This window comes from Heloderma suspectum, chromosome 1 (assembly GCF_057233095.1).
Source record: "Heloderma suspectum isolate Gila_16-S chromosome 1, 16-S_ref, whole genome shotgun sequence".
NCBI classification, from domain to species: domain Eukaryota; kingdom Metazoa; phylum Chordata; class Lepidosauria; order Squamata; family Helodermatidae; genus Heloderma; species Heloderma suspectum.
In genome coordinates, this window is record NC_139458.1 from 15,445,117 (window position 1) to 15,463,316 (window position 18,200).

At 45.7% G+C, this 18,200-nt stretch overlaps 1 protein-coding gene across 1 annotated transcript in view; it reads left to right on the top strand.

Annotated features, from left to right (window-relative positions):
* Positions 1 to 18,200, top strand: part of SYNE2 (spectrin repeat containing nuclear envelope protein 2) — a 333,613-nt gene that overhangs the window by 15,862 nt on the left and 299,551 nt on the right. The window contains exon 2 of the mRNA XM_084836884.1: positions 9,398 to 9,521. Coding sequence (XP_084693010.1) covers positions 9,443 to 9,521 — 79 coding nt within the window. The 5' untranslated portion in view covers positions 9,398 to 9,442. The remainder of the gene's footprint in view (positions 1 to 9,397; positions 9,522 to 18,200) is intronic.

The window sequence follows — 18,200 nt, forward strand, 5'->3', positions numbered from 1 at the left end:
CTCAAGTGAGAGCTTTCTTCTCTGCTTTACTAACAGGCCTGGCAAGTGTCCCTCATGAATTGGGCACATCGTAAAACTCCCTTCCCCAACTTGCTGGCCCCCAGATGTGTTGGACTACAACTTTTATCATCCCCAACCAGCATGGCCTCAGTGAAGTGGAACGTATTCTCTGAAGGTAGAAAGTTAGAAAATCACTGACATACGTTATCTCATTTGCCTTTTCAGCAACCCTGCAAGGTAGGTAGTATTAGCGTTTATTTCCCTATTGCAGATGTGTAGGGGGTGGGGCAGTGAGGAACAGAAGCTGGTAAGTAGAGAGCTCACCTAAGTTTGCAATGCTGGCTTGGGATGATGGGAGTTGCAGTGCAACACATCTGGAGGGCACCGGGTGGTTGGAGTAGGCTCCCAATAGAGGCAAGATTTGTCTTCCTGCTTCTTAGACCACACACTTAAGAGCACAATTCTATGCATCTTTGGACAGAAAAAAAGTCCTACAGCTCCCAGCATTCCCCAGCCAGCATGGCTGGATGGGGCATGCTGGGAGTTGTAGGCTTTTTTTTTCTGTCCAAACATACATAAGATTAGCCCTTAGCCACTCTGCTTTGCTAACCCTTGAAATGGGTACAGAAGTATACATCCTTTCCTCTTGAGCACACGCAGCACTGTGGCATGTGTATTTCCACCTGGAAATGTGCCACAGTGAAAGCAGCACCCCATTCCCCCCCTCCACAGGAAATGCCATTTATCTTTATTCAGATCTCTAGGCCCTCCCCTGCCCCAGTCCAACATCCAGACAAGAAAACAACAGATAGTTAAAAATGCATGTTGCACTTTCATTTTATCCCTTGTGTTTTCGAGGAGAGGAAACCATTCTCTTATGGTACGGTCAGTCCAGAATTGAAACATGACGTTTTCTCAATAAAATGGCAGCAGGCACATTTCTTCGAAATGGCCTGGATTTCCTTGCTTAGCCTGGCTTGTCAACCAGCCAAGTTAACATGATTCTAATTGCAGCCTCCTCCCCCTTTCCGCCTTGGTAACTAACCCTGGCTTCCGAGGTGTGTATGTAGAAACCTGAGGAAGCCATTGCTTGTGCACTGAAGGATATTTCTGTGGTTTCAAAGGGGGGAGCTTCCATGACAGGGGGGTGGAGGAGGAAGGACGAGTTGGGCATTTTAACTGTGTGGAGTCTTCCCAGATGTTTTTCCTTAGTCGGCTTTATTTTACTTTAATTTATTAAGAGAATTTATAAACAGTATTTGTTTAAAGTGCCCAAACACCGTGCTGTTCTCCTGGGAGAATCCACTGCTGCGTCTTCCTTGATTGTGCCTTCCTCTCCCCCTTTCATCTTTTGAAATTGGCATTAATATTTATATGCAGTTTAATTACTTTGTTTTCTGCTTTTCAAACTTTTTTTTTTTTAAAGCCCAGTTGGAAGCTCAAGCTGCATTTTACTGCATTACTCGCCAAAAGCCAGCCATTATAGTGGGTGGGATATGTTGTATTGCAAAACACCCTGCAAGTAGTGCAATATACCCTGACTTGGCATCTATTTCATGGAATCTAGCCTGCCTCCCTCCCTCTCTCCCTCCCTCCCTCTCTCTCTCTCTCTCTCTCTCTCTCTTATTCTCTTCCTAGATAGAATCATAGAATCATAGAATAGTAGGGTTGGAAGGGGCCTACAAGGCCATCGAGTCCAACCCCCTGCTCAATGCAGGAATCCAAGTCAGAGCATCCCTGACAAATGGCTGTCCAGCCTCGTCTTAAAGGCCTCCAGTGTGGGAGAGCCCACCACCTCCCCAGGTAATTGGTTCCATTGCCGTATTGCTCTGACACTCAGGAAGTTTTTCCTGATGTTCAGCCGGAATCTGGCTTCCTGTAACTTGAGCCCATTATTCCGTGTCCTGCACTCTGGGATGATCAAGAAGAGATCCTGGCCTTCTTCTCTGTGACAACCTTTCAAGTACTTGAAGAGTGCTATCATATCTCCCCTCAGTCTTCTCTTCTCAAGGCTAAACATGCCCAGTTCTTTCAGTCTCTCTTCATAGGGCTTTGTTTCCAGTCCCCTGATCATCTTTGTTGCCCTCCTTTGAACCCTCTCCAGCTTGTCTGCATCCTTCTTAAAGTGTGGTGCCCAGAACTGGACACAGTACTCCAGATGAGGCCTAACCAGTGCTGAGTAGAGGGGAACTAGTACTTCCCGGGATTTGGAAGCGATGCTTCTATTAATGCAGCCCAAAATAGCATTTGCCTTTTTTGCAGCCACATCACATTGTTGGCTCATATTCAGCTTGTGATCGACGACAATTCCAAGATCCTTCTCGCTCGTAGTGTGGTTGAGCCACGTATCTCCCATCTTGTAACTGTGCATTTGGTTTCTTTTTCCTAGGTGCAGAACTTGGCATTTGTCCCTATTAAATGCCATTCTGTTGTTTTCTGCCCAGCACTCCAGTCTATCCAGATCACTTTGAATTTTGTTTCTGTCTTCCAAAGTATTAGCTATCCCTCCCAATTTTGTGTCATCTGCAAATTTGATCAGCATTCCCTGCACCTCCTCCTCCAAGTCATTAATAAAAATGTTGAAGAGCACTGGGCCCAGGACTGAGCCCTGCGGTACCCCACTCGTTACTTCTCCCCAGCTTGAGAAGGTCCCATTGATAAGCACTCTTTGAGTCCGATTCTGTAGCCAACTGTGGATCCACATGATCGTTGTTTCATCTAGCCCACTTCGAGCAAGTTTGCTCATCAGGATATCATGGGGCACTTTGTCGAAAGCTTTGCTGAAGTCGAGGTATATGATGTCTACAGCATTCCCACGGTCTACAAGGGAGGTGACTTGATCAAAAAATGAGATCAGATTTGTCTGGCAGGACTTGTTTTTGACAAATCCATGTTGGCTTCGAGTAATCACAGCATTGTTGTCAAGGTGCTTCCAGATGGATTGCTTTATGATCTGCTCCAGAATTTTCCCAGGGATTGATGTCAGACTGACTGGTCTGTAGTTCCCAGGTTCCTCCTTTTTACCCTTTTTGAAGATAGGGACAACGTTAGCCCTCCTCCAGTCATCTGGCACTTCCCCGGTCCTCCATGATTTCTCAAAGAGAATAGACAGCGGTTCTGAGAGTTCTTCTGCCAGTTCCTTTATTACTCTAGGATGCAGTTCATCTGGCCCTGGAGATTTGAACTCATTCAAAGTAATGAGGTGTTCCTTGACCATATGCCTGTCGATCTCAAGCTGCAATCCTGCCCCTTCAGCCTGTACTTCGCCTTTGCCAGGGGGGTCATAGACCCTCTTTTGGGAGAAGACTGAGCCAAAGTAGGAATTGAGCACCTCTGCCTTTTCTTTGTCATCTGTTATCATTTTGCCATCCTTTTTTAATAGCTGAACAACCATTTCTTTCCTCTGCCTTTTACTATGCACGTAGCTGAAGAAAGCCTTTTTGTTGTTTTTAGCATCCCTCGCTAACCTCAGCTCGTTCTCAGCTTTAGCCTTCCTGACGCCATCCCTGCAATTCTGTGCTACCTGCCTGTACTCTTCCTTTGTTACTTGGCCTTCTTTCCACTTCCTATATGTGTCCTTTTTTGTTTTCAGGTCATCCCTAAGCTTTTTGTGAAGCCACATTGGCTTCTTCTGTTGTCTTCCACCTTTTCTTCTTGTTGGAATTGTTTGTGATTGTGCCTTGAGAATTTCCTTTTTTAAAAGTTCCCACCCATCTTGGACTCCTTTTCTCGCTAGCATTGTTTGCCATGGGACCTTACTGATCATTGTTCTGAGTTTATTAAAATCAGCTTTCCTAAAATCCAGGGTACGCGTTTGAGTACACTCGGCTTTTGCTTCCCTTAGAACCAAGAACTCAAGTACAACATGGTCGCTTTCCCCCAGAGTTCCTGTAACTGCTACTTTATCCACTAAGTCATCTCTGTTGGTTAGGATCAAGTCCAGGATAGCCGATCCTCTAGTTCCTTCCTCTACTTTCTGTAGGAGGAAGTTATCCGCCACACAAGTCAGGAATTTCCTGGAGGGGCCATGTTTGGCAGAATTTGTCTCCCAACAAATATCGGGGAAATTGAAGTCCCCCATTACTACTACATCATGCTTCCTTAAAACATTGGCTATTTGCTTTTCAAAAGTTTCATCCTTGGCTTCTCCTTGACTGGGTGGCCGGTAGTAGACTCCGACCACCAGGTTCCTTTTATTCTTTGCTCCATTTATTTCAACCCAGATGCTCTCGATGGGGCTACCAAGCTCCTCCTCCTGTATTTCTGTGCAGAGATATGTATTTTTCACATACAGTGCAACCCCGCCTCCCTTTCTGTTCCTCCTGTTCTTTTTGAACAAGTTATATCCTTCAACTGCTGTATTCCAGTCATGAGAGTCATCCCACCAAGTCTCAGTTATACCTATCAAGTCATAATTTCCCTCCTGTGTTAAGAGTTCAAGTTCGTTCTGTTTGTTTCCCATACTCTGGGCATTAGTATATAGACATCGAAGACCATGTGCTTCATAGTCTGGCTTTCTTCCTACATGTGTCTGAAGACTATTATTGGGCGCTATCAGCGCTGTTCTCTCCATTGCAGTGCATGCGCCTACGTCCATTGTTACCCCCAACATTACATCTCCCTTCCCCGTAGGATTCAGTTTAAAGCCCTCCTGATGAAGTTCTTCATGCTGTGGCCAAACACATTATATATTAGGGCTACTGTGTTTAATCAATTAATTGGTTAGAATTCAGCTTTCCCCAGCGTAGGTTCCTCCAGATTTTTTACACTATAACTCCCATCAGCCCCAGACACCACAACCAATGGTCATGGGTGATGGGAGTTGTAGTCCAACATATCTGGAGGGGACCATGTTGGGGAAGGCTGGGGTAGATGAATTGCTAAAACTTTTAATCAGCTAAAATGGTGCCCCTGATTAATTGGGCAGCAGTGTAAAAATGGGCACACATCCTGCGAGATTCAGTTCAGTGAAGAATCTCAGGGATGGCAAGCGGGCTGTGCCTGTGCCACAGTTGCTCCCGAGTGGTTTGCTTTACTTTTCCCATAGGAGTAATATTACTCCAATTTTTCATGTAACTGGGGAAAAGTGAACATAAGAAGCTACCTTATGGCAGGTCAGATGTTTGGATCCATTTGGCTCAGTACTGTCAAGATTGTGGCAGGCATTTGGGGCTTTTATAGAGAGATCGATGTAAGATTCCTGCAGTTGACAAACAGGATCTATATAAATAATATTACTAATGATATAATGATCATTATTTGACTGTGAGTAAAGGGTTTCTGCTCTGGGATCTTCCAGTGTTTTATTTCCAGGACCAGCAAAGACCATGCATTTTCTTTCGCCCCCATGGGGTTTCCAGCAGCAGGTCTATTTATAAAACAGTGGCAGGCTTCCAAGCCAAACATAAGGAGATACAAAGGCTCTCTCACTTTTTGGAATCAACAGAATCTTGCTCTTTTTATGTTTGCTTTATAAATCAATATTTCTTCCCATGTAACAGGCACAGCTAATCTGCCTGTTACATTTACTATGCCACAAACACATTTGCCTTTACCCCAATGGTTTTTCTTTTGTTAAAAAGGTCACCACCATGGTTTATTATTTTAAACTGAGCTAATGCCAAATAGTTAATACAGTGTTTCTCCAGACAGTTGGTATCTAGGGCACAGGGTTCCCCCCCCCACCTTCCCTGGACTAAACTTGGGCACGCATCTCACTCAAAAAGATTGCCTGCCTGCCAGCCAGCCAAAGTGGTGAGCATCTCAGACTAGGACTGGGAAAACCCAAGTTCAAAACTCCACACATCCATAAAGCTTAGTGATTGAAGTTGACCTAGTCACTCTCAACCTGACCTACCTTGCAGGGTTTTTGTGAGGACAAAATAAGTGGAGGGGGAGAGCCATGCATGTTGACTTGAGCTCCTTGGAGGAAAGGCAGAATTAAAATGTCATATCTGTCTAGGCTGTACCACATGCTATTCTTCAGTGTATATATAAGCTCTAACAACTGGTCTATTAAAATCGCTTGGTGCAATTTCCCCTGAATTCTGCTATTCTGCTATGATGGAGTGAATTGCATTTTTAAATGCTTCTTCAGGAACATAAACTTCTCGCAGGTAGATAACTGGCACGTTAAGAAGGGTTACAGGCTAGCTTTCTCTCTGATATGCCACTGTTCTATGTCCATGGAATGTTTTTTAAAATGGCAACGTGTTCAAATATGCAAGCTCATTCTCCCCCAAGGTCAGAATGATGTGGTACAGTCCTAGAAAAAGAGTAGTATGTGATTTTGCTGCATGTGTGGACAGGACCTAAGATTATAATAGAATATGGAGAAGTAGTTCTGCATAAGTACTGCTGGTAGCAACTTGATACTACCGACTCCACTTCCAGCGTGCCTGAAAATAATCCAGACAAGCTTCAGTGTTAACAATGAAACTGGAAGCCTGCAGTACCAAGCCCATAACAAATCTGCCATTTCATCTCCGACCCGGCTTCTGTGCTGATTCATAACTGTGTATTGCTGGGAATGTTTGTTTGCTTATATGGAAAGGTCTGGCCATACAGGGGATACAGAGATTTAGAATTCTTGGTTGGATCATAAATACATAATCTAGGCAGCTGCATGGAGGAGGTGACTGAGCAGATATTACTGCAGTTGATTTACCATTCCATTAAAACTGTATTGCCGAGGCAGTGTGCTTCAGAGGACAGGGAGCTGGCTTCCAAGCCAATCCACAGCATCTGAGTTCAGGTTCCACCTCTGCCAGGGACTGAGGGCCAGTCTGTACTTGCCAATTTCCACGTGGCAAACTGCTTCCTCATGGGGTCTCTCCATCTGATTTCAGGAAAACTCCCAGTCTTGTGGGAACAGTTTCTGCACCATTACAGATCTCTCCAGGAATTTAAGGGTGCAAGAAGGGCCCTGCTACGTTAGACTGAAGTTCTATCTATGTTAGTCTGACTGCAGCAGGGGTGTTGAACTTCAGGCCCGTGGGCCAAATCTGGCCTGTCTTGGGTCCCAATCTGGCTCTCTGGGGTTCCCCAGATGGCCACAGCCCCTTCCCCCTGATTGGTGGCTTCCAGGCTTTTGTGTGGTTTTTCCCATTCTAATAGGTTGAGATGCCTCTCCTAAGGTTTGGTTAGCCACAGTAAGAGCTTTAAGCCAAAATAGGCTGGGATTTTTGGCATTTGGGATATTTTTAGCCCCACTCCTTTGCGTTTGGCTCAGACACGACTGGAATGTGGCACCCAAGAGCTTCTCTGACATTGAATTCCACCCTTGGGATGAAAGAGGTTCTGCACCCCGATTCTAAATCCAGCATCCTGCTTCCCAAATTGGTAAGCAGATGCTTCCTGGAAGCCCACAACCATGACATGAAGGCAACGCCCATCTCCTATTGTTGCTTCCCGGCAACATCAAGATTCCATCTAGCCATTCTGGAAACTCTGTAGGATTCAAGAGCAGGATGCTAATGTATGAGGAAGAAAAATATCTAATCGTGTCTAATATCCATGGAAGGAACTATTCTCTCTTTAAAGCCATCTAAGAGCCAAATGACATATTGTGTTAACTCCATAGGGTGCTGCTGCCCCTCTGCTTTTTTACTTACAAGTAAGTGCACGATCTGAATCAGGAACATTGCATGCAGGGAGGAGAGGTTTAAGCCTTCCCCTTTAGCTGCATTCCTCCAGATATTCCCCCTATCCTCCCGCACCCTGTGCAGGTTTTTAAAAGGCCTCGATTGTCACCAATGCTCTTGCTTCCGTTTTCAACTAACTACAGTTACCCATTTAGGCTGAACGGAGAACTAAGGTTAGTCTTCACTTTGGTTTAGGGGGGAAGCCATTGTCGTAAACCATGGTTTGAAGCTGGCTTGTGTCCTCAAACCATAGTTAAAACTAACCACAGTTTGTCCAAATGTTACCAGTGACTGTGGTTAGTTGAAAACCCAAGTAAAAGCTTCTGGTCTCCAAGTGGGCACTCCTTATAAGAAGGAGGGGAGGGGGAGCATGCAGGAAGGCTCATGTACTTCCCACGCCTGGTGCCCTCCAGATATGTTGGACTACAGCTCCCAGCATTCCTGACCATTGACCATGCTGGCTCGGGCTGATGGGAACTGAAGTCCAAAACATCTGGAGGGCACCAGCTTGGGTAAGCCTAGTTTAGTATTATGTGTGAATGAGGCCATTGTGTTTTGCTATCTCTCAGCCTTTGTTCCTTGAACAAACAGTGGACCAGAGAGATATACTTGGTCTGTATCAAGTCAAGATGCTACTGACAGATCTACCCTTCATATTTATCTTGCCTTTTTATTTTTCCATTAGAACAACTTGATGCAAGGAGTTCCATCAGTTAATTGTGGAGTATGCAAACAAAAAAACTCCATTTTTATCTGCTCTAGAGACATTTGTTTTAAAGAGCCTTACACAGGAGTGAGTAAATAGAAATGAAGGGGTACATTTCTCAAGGCAGCGTTAAGGAATTCAGATCTGAAGCAATCACTAACAATAAACAGTGTGAGCTGGCCATGTACCACAATAGGGAGTGATGTAAATTTATTGCCTTTTTTGTTTGTTGGGTGAAGGTCAGATTTGTTTGGCCCCCATTCACTTTTTTTAAAGTTTCCCTGGCCAACATAACAGACTTACTGCAGTTGTGTACAATGAACTTCTTTTTATACCGAAGACACTGTACATAATAGCTCAAAATGTGAGGTTGTATGATGGATGAGGGTGGCTTCCAGAAGAAAGATGGGTTCAGGGTTGAAAAATAAACTCTGTTGCGAATGGAATTTGCAGGGGTACACTGTGGTAGCTAAGATACAGATAGGGCAAGACGAATCCTTCTTGTTATGTCAGGCAACATCACTTTCTTAGTTGCCTTTTAATCTTCTGTTGGCTCAGCTACATTTGTTCCCAAACTGCTAGAATAATTGCTGAGCAAGAAAAGAACACAGCAAAGGGAAAGATTTAACGAGGGGGAAAGAAGACAATAAAAGAAACACCCCTGGGGTTGATAGATACACATTGGCTGAAAGTACCCCAGGAGGATCCGTCAACCTGACGTCTTGACTTCCTAATTTTCCTGCGTCCCTTCAAATCTGTGCCTCACATCTTTGGATCCAGATCGTATTTCCTGTTTTATAGCAGCGGCATTTCCAGGCCTGGAGGTGAGCCAGTTGTTAGAAATAGCATGAATAAGACCCCAAAGGATATCTTAACGGCTTTATGATTCAAAAAGAAGGCGTAGTCCCTGATCCAGATAATCTAAGAAAACACCATCCTTGGAAAACAGAAGCAAGCCAGTTGCCTTTGTTAAGTTTCATAGGGGAAACCCAGGCCTGCCTATCTACTAACTTTGCTTTTTTTTCTGTTCTGTTTTTCCCTAATCCAGTTTGGCAGTTGAAATGAGCTTACAGTGCCTCTAGAGCTTAAAAACATGGAAACTTCCAAAATATCCCCGCCCTCTGAAGAGCAGTCTTCCACAGACATTGATGATCTCCATTATTCACTGCAAGGTAAGTTCTGTGTGAGCTTTACTGAACTTGCCTTTTATGCAGCACAGAAGTGGCCATTTGGGGGACTTTGCTTCATCAGAACACAAGAACATCCCTGGTGGATCAGAGCAAAGGTTCATCTAATTCAGTGTCCTACTTCCCACAGTAGCCAACTAAATAGCCCCAGAAAGCACATACGCAGAGCTTGAGGGGTTCCCTTTGCTGTTGCAGCTGGTATTCAGTGGTCTACTGCCTCTGAAACATCATTTAGCAACTTTTGGGGAACATCCGTATGGGGCATTTCCCCCTCCATTTAATGGCCTGTTTTGCACATAGCATTGAGCCATGGTTTGGTTTGTTGCAATCTGGCTTGTGACTCGGTTTATTGCTGTGAATGAAGCAGGAGTGAATGAGTGAGCATGTTGGTTCCAGACGCCCAGCTGCTCCTGCTGCAAGCGGGAGGAGCAAAACAACCTAGGAACTCTCCATCCCTGGGTTGTTAAACATGACATGTGAACCAGGATTTCTGGGTTGTTGGGGAAGAGAGAAACTAAAGTTGTAACCCAATGCTTAACATTTATCCCTAGTGGGAGTGAACAGGTGGTGAGAACCAGCATACTCATTTGCTCCTGCTTCATTCACAACAATCCAGGGTTTAAAAAGTCCCTGGGTTGTCGAAACTGTGAATGCATCTCCACAAACAAACTGTGGCTTGTCAATCACCTATAAACTACAAAGAAGCCATGGTTTGTTGTTGGCTTATGAAGTCTAGCTTGTTTAAGCCATGGCTTATCATAATGTCTGAACCCAGAACCATGGCTTATCCCTAACTTGTTTGTGCTGCTGTCCACCCTGAAACAGACACCCAGCAAGAGCAGGCTGAAAATGAAATTGATCTGAAGGCTGGCAAAATGTGCTGGAGAGAAACAAACCAGAAATAGAGAGAACAAGCCACAGTTTCTTTGCTCATCGGCAAGATAATTCATAGCTAAAGCAACATAACTGACGGCTTAGTGTTATGTGCGAACACAGCCAATGTGGTATTGAACTAGGAGCAGTGAGACCCAAGTTCAAATCCCCACTCAGCCCTGAAGATCATTGGGTGACCTTGGGTTACTCACATCTTCTCAGCCTAACCTACCTCACAGGCTTATTGTGAGGATAAAAATGGGAGTAAAGAACCAGCCACACTGCCATGAGCTCCTTGGAGGAGGGGTGGAATCAAAATATGATAAATAATTATACTCTGAAAGTAGGAAACTAGGGTACTGCAGGAGCTAAGCAAGTGAACTGTGAGTCAGAAAGTCTCTAGTTAACAATTGCACCTGAGCCATGAACTCAGTGGGGTGGCCTTAAGACAAGCACTGTCTCAGCCCTCCATCTGCACAATGGGGTTAATTGGGATCACACTGCTGTTAAAGATTCAAGAGCAGGCCAGGCCAGTTTTGATGGTCAGATGGCAATACTGACATAGGCATACCGATGATTTCATTCTGCATTGCCTGCTGGCTCTGGTAACAAGCGCTCTAGAGGTTTTTCATGGGTGCTTATAAACAGTGGTGTAGTGGTACAGTTTGAAGTGAAGGCACTCATAACAGTCCCTATAGCCACGCCTCCAAGGAAAGTCCAAAAATTCAGATAGCTCTGTTGCTCCATGTCAACAAACCAGTTCTAGCAGTTTTCATCTCCATCAGGAGCAGATCTTGCCCATTCAAAATCAAGCCGTCCCAACATATTTTGCATTACAACAGGGATAGCGCACAGTAATGTATTACTGCTGGGAAAATCCTGTTCCCCCTGCTACTGTGTGGATTGCAGCTAAGCTCAGAGGGAACAGAGAACTCTGAGCGGGGTGGCAGATGATGTCATCGTTCCTGATAATCAAAAGGTGCTGTGCTCTAACCCTGTGAGCCCATTAATACCATTGCTTATAAAACACAGAGGGCTCCCACAGCTTTTAACCCTGGTCTTTGGGAACCTCATGTTTTCCTTTGCTCAATTCCTTTGTTGCTGTAAGAGAACATCCCTGTTCAGGCAGAAGAGAACATCCCTGTCAAGAGAACATCCCTGTTCAGGCTGTGATGTAATTTGGATCATCAGCTGCTGTTGCTCCTCACTGCATATCCAAACATGCCCTTGCCTGCCCCCACCTGTCGCCCACTGCCACCGATTGTTTACCTGTTCAGACTGAAATGCCCTGCACTCTCTTTGCCTGGGGGGCAAAGCACTCACTTGGCATGAAAGTGTGTACTGGAAAGTTTGATGGTTGCTTATTCAAATTTATGTCAGACCTTACAAGCCCTCAGTATGTCCTACACGCCTAGGATTCTCAAGAACGCTAGACGGACGGCTCTTGGCGCTACCAATCAAAAGACGTGGTGGAGCTATTCTGTCTTTCCTTCTTTAACAGATTTTTTGTGGTAAGAAAAAAGACGGAAGAAGCGGGGGGAAAGCACACAGGAGGGTTACAAATGGAAGATGGCAATGTCTGGAGCCCCCCATAAAATTCTGTGGATGAAGCAGTGCGATTGCACCATAAAAACCCTGCCTGGAAGCACTTTAAGAGCCAAAGAAGACATTGCATGAATGGGTTTTAGAAAATCACTTGCAGGTGTGCAGGCCCTGATCCAGATTGGGACCCCGGTGTATGTGGGGGTAGGGGGCTTTAGCCCTTTGTCTCCAGCTGTGGTCCCAGTAAGGACCACCCCCTGCACACCTGCTATTTGCATTGGGTGGAAAAATTCCCATGAGAGCTTTTATTCCAGTGCAAATAGCAGGTGTGCCCCACCCCTCCATCCATAAAGGAAACTGTATGTCCCAGAGCTCTTCTCTGGAGCAATGGTAGCGGGGAGATGGCCCCTGAAACAGAAATAATATCTTATTTAAGATGTGCTTGCTATTTCAGAGCATTTGCTGGATTATTGCTATTAAGGCTACAACCATCCCTTCTAATACTCGCCACAGGGCTCAGGCTAGGAGCTGGATACCAGCTCCTTATTCATTGTGCCACCGGGACAACAGAGAACCTTTGAACTGCTGCTGCTGGGGAGAGAAGCCAAGACTTTTTGCAGTGGTGTCATTCTTCCAGCGGAAGGGAACCACTGATAGAATGGATTTCCCATTCCCCCCTGCAGCCCCCATGCACTTCCCAAATCTGCTCCGGAGGATTGGGAGACCCTCTGGAGCAGATTTGGGGGACACACAGGGGACTTTAAGGGAGAAGAGAGGACAGGGGAGCCCTGCTGCATGAGTGGATGTCCTGTTGCGCAAGGGTTGGATCCAGCCCAAACCATTTGCAGTATTGAGCATGGACCCCCTTGAAGTTATATAAAGATATGAACCCACCGTATACCTTTAGGCCATCGGTCCACGGTAGCTCAATATTGTCTGTTCTGACTTGCACTACCACTGCAGGGTTTCAGATAGAACTGAGACCTTCCTCTGTGGCTCGCACAGAAATCAAGCTGGCTGGTGGAGGAATGGAGCAATCTGTACCTCCTCCAGTAGCCCGCTCACCCACCTGTATGGAATTCCATGCGCTTGCCTGCATGGAGTTCGTAATCACCTATGGCGATCAGGTGAGCTGTTAAATGCAAGGCATCTCTAAAGGGTTGCATGAATCTTGAGTATTGTATGTATCTTTTCCTGCACCTTGTCTGGCAGAAGGAAATTGTGGTGTGGAAGCACCCTGAGAAAAATCTGAGGCTTAAATCATGAATGTTCCACTCCATGCTGAATAGTAAGGAGGATATTGACGCGCAGTCTGGTTTTACATGGGAAGGAATATGTGGATCTTATTCTCTTTTTAAAAAGTGCATTTATAACGTCCCACACACTCCTGCTCACATAAGCCGAGGTCAAACAACAGGCCCTCTTGCTGAAATGACAATATGAAAACTTGTACAAATAATACTGGTCCTTGGGGCTATTTGCCATGGTGTGGCACATTGTTTAGTTATCAGATTTTCTTTTCTTGCCAAGGTAAATGGTTTCAGGTGTGGTTGCTTCTCCAACAAGGCCACCACACCCTCCTCCTTCAACTGTAATGAAGCAATAAGTGCCAGGGATGGAGAAATAGGTAACACATTCCGTAGTGAGTCATGGCATTTTTCCGAAATACTCTGAGCTGCTATGCAACCAGCTTGAGCAGTGAAAAAAAATATTGGGCAAGACCGATTCTGTGGACCTGCTCTCATTCAGGTGGTAAACTTGTGTTTGGGCTGTACCACTCCAGACTGCAAATGTAGCTCTTGTCGCTGAATGCACCTCTATACAACAACATCCCTGCACATAGGCAAGTAGATGTCAAGGAGAAGGCTAGGCTATAACCCTCCTGCCTGACATGCTAGATTTCTATGCAGAAGGACCTCCCTGCTGCACCCCAAATGTGCCCCCCCAGGTCCTCCAACCCTCCAGAGCAGATTTGGGGGGGGGGGCTGCAGGTGGGGAAAGGGAATCTCTTCTTCCAGAGTTTTTGTTTCTGTTGGCAGATGGACGTAATTGGGTACAGCCCCTTGTTCACATCTTGGGTGGGAACTGCAATCTATACTTCACTGTATAGGTTGGAGTATGTTGAAGAACAAATTGGTGTTCGGGACACTTGCACCTTCTCCACCCCAGCCACCCGCAGTACGGAAGAGTCTGGCTGCTGAGTCGCCCTGAGCACAACTGGCACTGAGAACAGAGGGTGCAGATCTGAACAGGAGAAGAGGCTGAACCTGGGAAGTGTTTTCTTTCCTTCTCTGGTCTAGATTGAAGCGCTGAGTGGTTATTGCTCGGTCTTGTTGCTGCAGTTTGCTGGCCTTGCCGCTTGTGCGATCCAAAACACGTGGCAGACTCCTTGTGCTTAACCTGTGGCAGCCCCATGGGCATCAGTGAGAGTTCTTCAGAGCAGTGAGTGGCTTGAGCATCATAGATGCTGATATCTCCTCTGTCACACACCTTTCTTCCTCTTGTTCCCATGGCTACTAAACCTTGGAGTGCTGGGGAGGGTGGGTGGGGGCAGGTGTGAGCTTCCCTTGAACAAGCCTGTGCAGGATTTGCTTTCCATGCCTGCTGATCCAATTTGCACACCGTCCGTCACCAAAGCATAATTCCCTTCTTAACCTATTTAACTCTCGTGATCCGGTGCTGATTCAACAGGCATTGAAGCGAGGCAGCTGTGGAAGCAAGCACTGTTCACCTGATGGGGCCAGGCTGGTAGGCTCTGCCGTACAAGAGAGAATGAAAACAGACAGAGGGATGAGCTGGAATGAAGTTGCAACTGAGTGGCTGTTATGCAGGGAAGGCGTGTGCCCCATGTGAAAATGCTGGATTTATTTTTTTTTTAAAGGCTGTTTCAAGCTCTCAATCTTGTGGTGTTGTCACACCAGCAGGGCCCTGGAAATAACAATATCACAAAACATTATTTCCATTCTGTCAGTTTCTGGTGGATACTTAGCCAATCTCTGTGTGGTACATTAGCAGGGTGGCTGCTGGACGCTGGTTTTCTTCTTCCTGTTCTTGTCAGGGAAGGGCCCTGGTTCAGTGCTACAAAAACCCATGTTTTACAGCAAAAGGTCCTGGGTTCAATTCCTAGCATCTTCACCTATAAAAGATCTACAAAGGACCTTGGCCTGAGACTCTGGGAAAGCATTATTAGTCAGAATAAATGTAAAACAGGGCACAATCCTATGCATCATTAGACAGAAAAAAGTCTTACAACTCCCATCATCCCATAGGGAATGCTAGGAGCTGTAGGACTTCTTTCTGTCTGAACATGCATAGGATTGTGCCCTTAACTGCATATAGCCAAAAGTCTTTGCAGACCTAACCATCTATTCCAGTCTGAGTAGAGAGTATTGGGACAGATGGACCCATGTGTTGGCTCAGTATAAGCTTCATACATTCAAATTAAGCGTTTGTTTTATTTAATTGCCAACACAATGAAAAGACATACACCGGTCGGCTTCTCTGTTTTTATATCTGCTCCTGAAACTCTGCACGTGTCCATTCCTTTACATTCTTTGGATTCAGGGCAAGATCTGACATAAGAACATAAGAAGAACCACTGTGGATCAGACCAAGGGTCCGTCTAGTCCAGCATTCTGTTCATACAGTGACCAACCAGCTGTCAACCAGGAGCCCACAAGTAGGACACAAGTGCAACAGTACCAGCCCATCCACATTCCCCAGCAAGTGGTGTACACAGGCCTACCCCCTCTGGTACTTGAGGTAGCATATAGCCAACAGGACTAGTAGCCACTGATAGCCTTCTCCTCCATGAATTCGTCTATCCCCATTTTAAAGCCAACCAAATTGGTGGCCATCACTACATTTTGTGGTAGCAAATTCCATAGTTAACTATGTGTGAAGACATCCTTCTTTTCATCTGTCTTGAATCTCTCACCAATGAGCTTCATGGATGACCCTGTTGGGTTCTAGTATAATGAATGAGGGAGAAAAATGTCCCTCTAGCCAATATATCCACACCATGCATGGTTTTGTACACCTCTATCATGTCTCCCCTTACCCTCCTTTTTTCCAAGCTAAACGATCCCAGCTGTTGCAGCCTTCCCTCATAGGGGAGTTGCTCCAGCCCCTTGATCATTTTAGTTGCTCTTTTCTGCACTTTTTCCAACTCTACAATATACCTCTTTAGGTGCGGTGACACAGTATTCCAAGTGTCGTTGCACCATAGATATGTATAAGGGGAGTATGATCTTGGCAGTTTTATTTTCAGTTCCTTTCCTAATTATGCCTCCAGAGGGGAAGCTTGCTGCTATCCCACCAGCCCTCAGTTGTACACATGTTGTGGCACTGTAGATGTGCCCAGTAATCACCATGTTTAAAGCTCCAGGGAAGGGTGTCTCGAACCCATCACCCCAGCCCCTTACCTCCTGCACCATCAGTACTGTGTCACCACCACCCAATCCAGCAAACCAGACTGATTAGGCTCTGTGGATCAAGGTCGCCCTCTTGGCTGCAGTTCCAGCCTGAAGATAGTCAGCTGTCCCCACAAGCCAATAGGGACACACTAGGCCCTATAAAGCCTTTACATCTGAGTCCTAAGGCAGCACCTCAGTCTGAGTAATTTGTCTCACTGAGTAGCCACACAGGCCCACACCCTTCCTCAGAACCTGACCCCCAGCTTGTCTTGTCTTCGACCATATTATCTGCCGTTAGCCCTTTCGATTTTCATTTGCTTCCACTGGAATTGTGGCCTGTCTCAGAGCTTGGCCAAGGCCTGATGCTGTGAATGCAAGGCCCTTCCATGTCTCACATAAGAGAGAGGGGGGACTCATGAGAGAGTCCCCCAACCCTCTCCTGTATGTGAGAAAAGTGAAAATATCTTTTAAAAGATATGTACCATCCTCAATTTTCATAAGCACTTGAATTAAAAATAATATATATTTTGAAGAAAGAGACTTCCTGCCTGACATTTTGGTCCAGGGGTGAGCAACTTTGGGTGGTCTTGGGGCCGTTTTTGCCGCCTGGGCTTTTTAAAGGGACTCTGCAACGACCCTTAAAAAAAAAGTCCGTGGTAGTGCTATGGAGTGCTAAATGGGCCAAATTTAAAAATGTACCACATAAGAACATAAGAAGAGCCATGCTGGATCAGATCAAGGGTCCATCTAGTCCATCATTCTGTTCACACAGTGGCAACCAGCTGTCGTCCAGGAACCCACAAGCAGGACAAAAGGGCAACAGCACCCTCCTGCCCATGTCCCCCAGCAACTGGTGTCCATGGGCATACCGCCTCAGGTACTGGAAGGAGCACATAGCCCTTAAGCCTAGTAGTAGCTATTGATAGCCTTCTCCTCCAGGAATTTGTCTTCCCCCTTTTAAAGCCATCCGATTTGGTGGCCATCACTACATCACTGTACCTCCTAAAAATGCACCTTTTCACCCAGGCTTTCCTGCGGTTGTAACTGCTTTTAGGTTTTACTCTGGTTTTACATACAACTTTTAAAGTCTTATATTAGGTTTTAGCATGTTGTATTTTATGGTTTTAACGGTAGTTGTATGGTTGTGAACTGCCAGAAGAACTCTCAGAACCACTGGCCAGGATTTCTTCTCGATCATTCCAGAGCGCAGGACACAGAATAATGGGCTCAAGTTACAGGAAGCCAGATTACGGCTGAACATCAGGAAAAACGTCCTGACTGTTAGAGCAATACAGCAATGGAACCAGTGACCTAGGGAGGTGGTAGGCTCTCCCACACTGGAGGCATTCAAGATGAAGCTGGACAGCCACCTGTCAGGGATGCTCTGACTTGGATTCCTGCATTGAGCAGGGGGTTGGACTCGATGGTCTTGTAGGCCACTTCCAACTCTACTATTCCATGATTCTTTGCCCAGAGACCCTCAGCTGTTGGCAGTATATAAACATTGTAAACAAATTTAGCTTGGTTCTAAGCTAAATTTGACCCATGCAGTGCTCCGTAGTGGCTATGGAGAGCTGTATGGGTCAAATCTAGCTTCAGAACAAGCTAAATTTGGCCCATTTAGCACTCATATGCAATTGTTTTGGTAAGAACCGTTGTTGTTTTTGCAGCAGTGGGGGCCATGTGTTGCCCACCCCAGTTTTCATCAGTTAAAAGTTTCTGGAATCTCTTAATCCATTGGCTTTCAACTGGTGGGTCAGGATCTGCTACCAGCATAGCTGCTGGTTGGGGATGATGGAAATTGTAGTACAAAACTTCTAGAGGCCAACAGGTT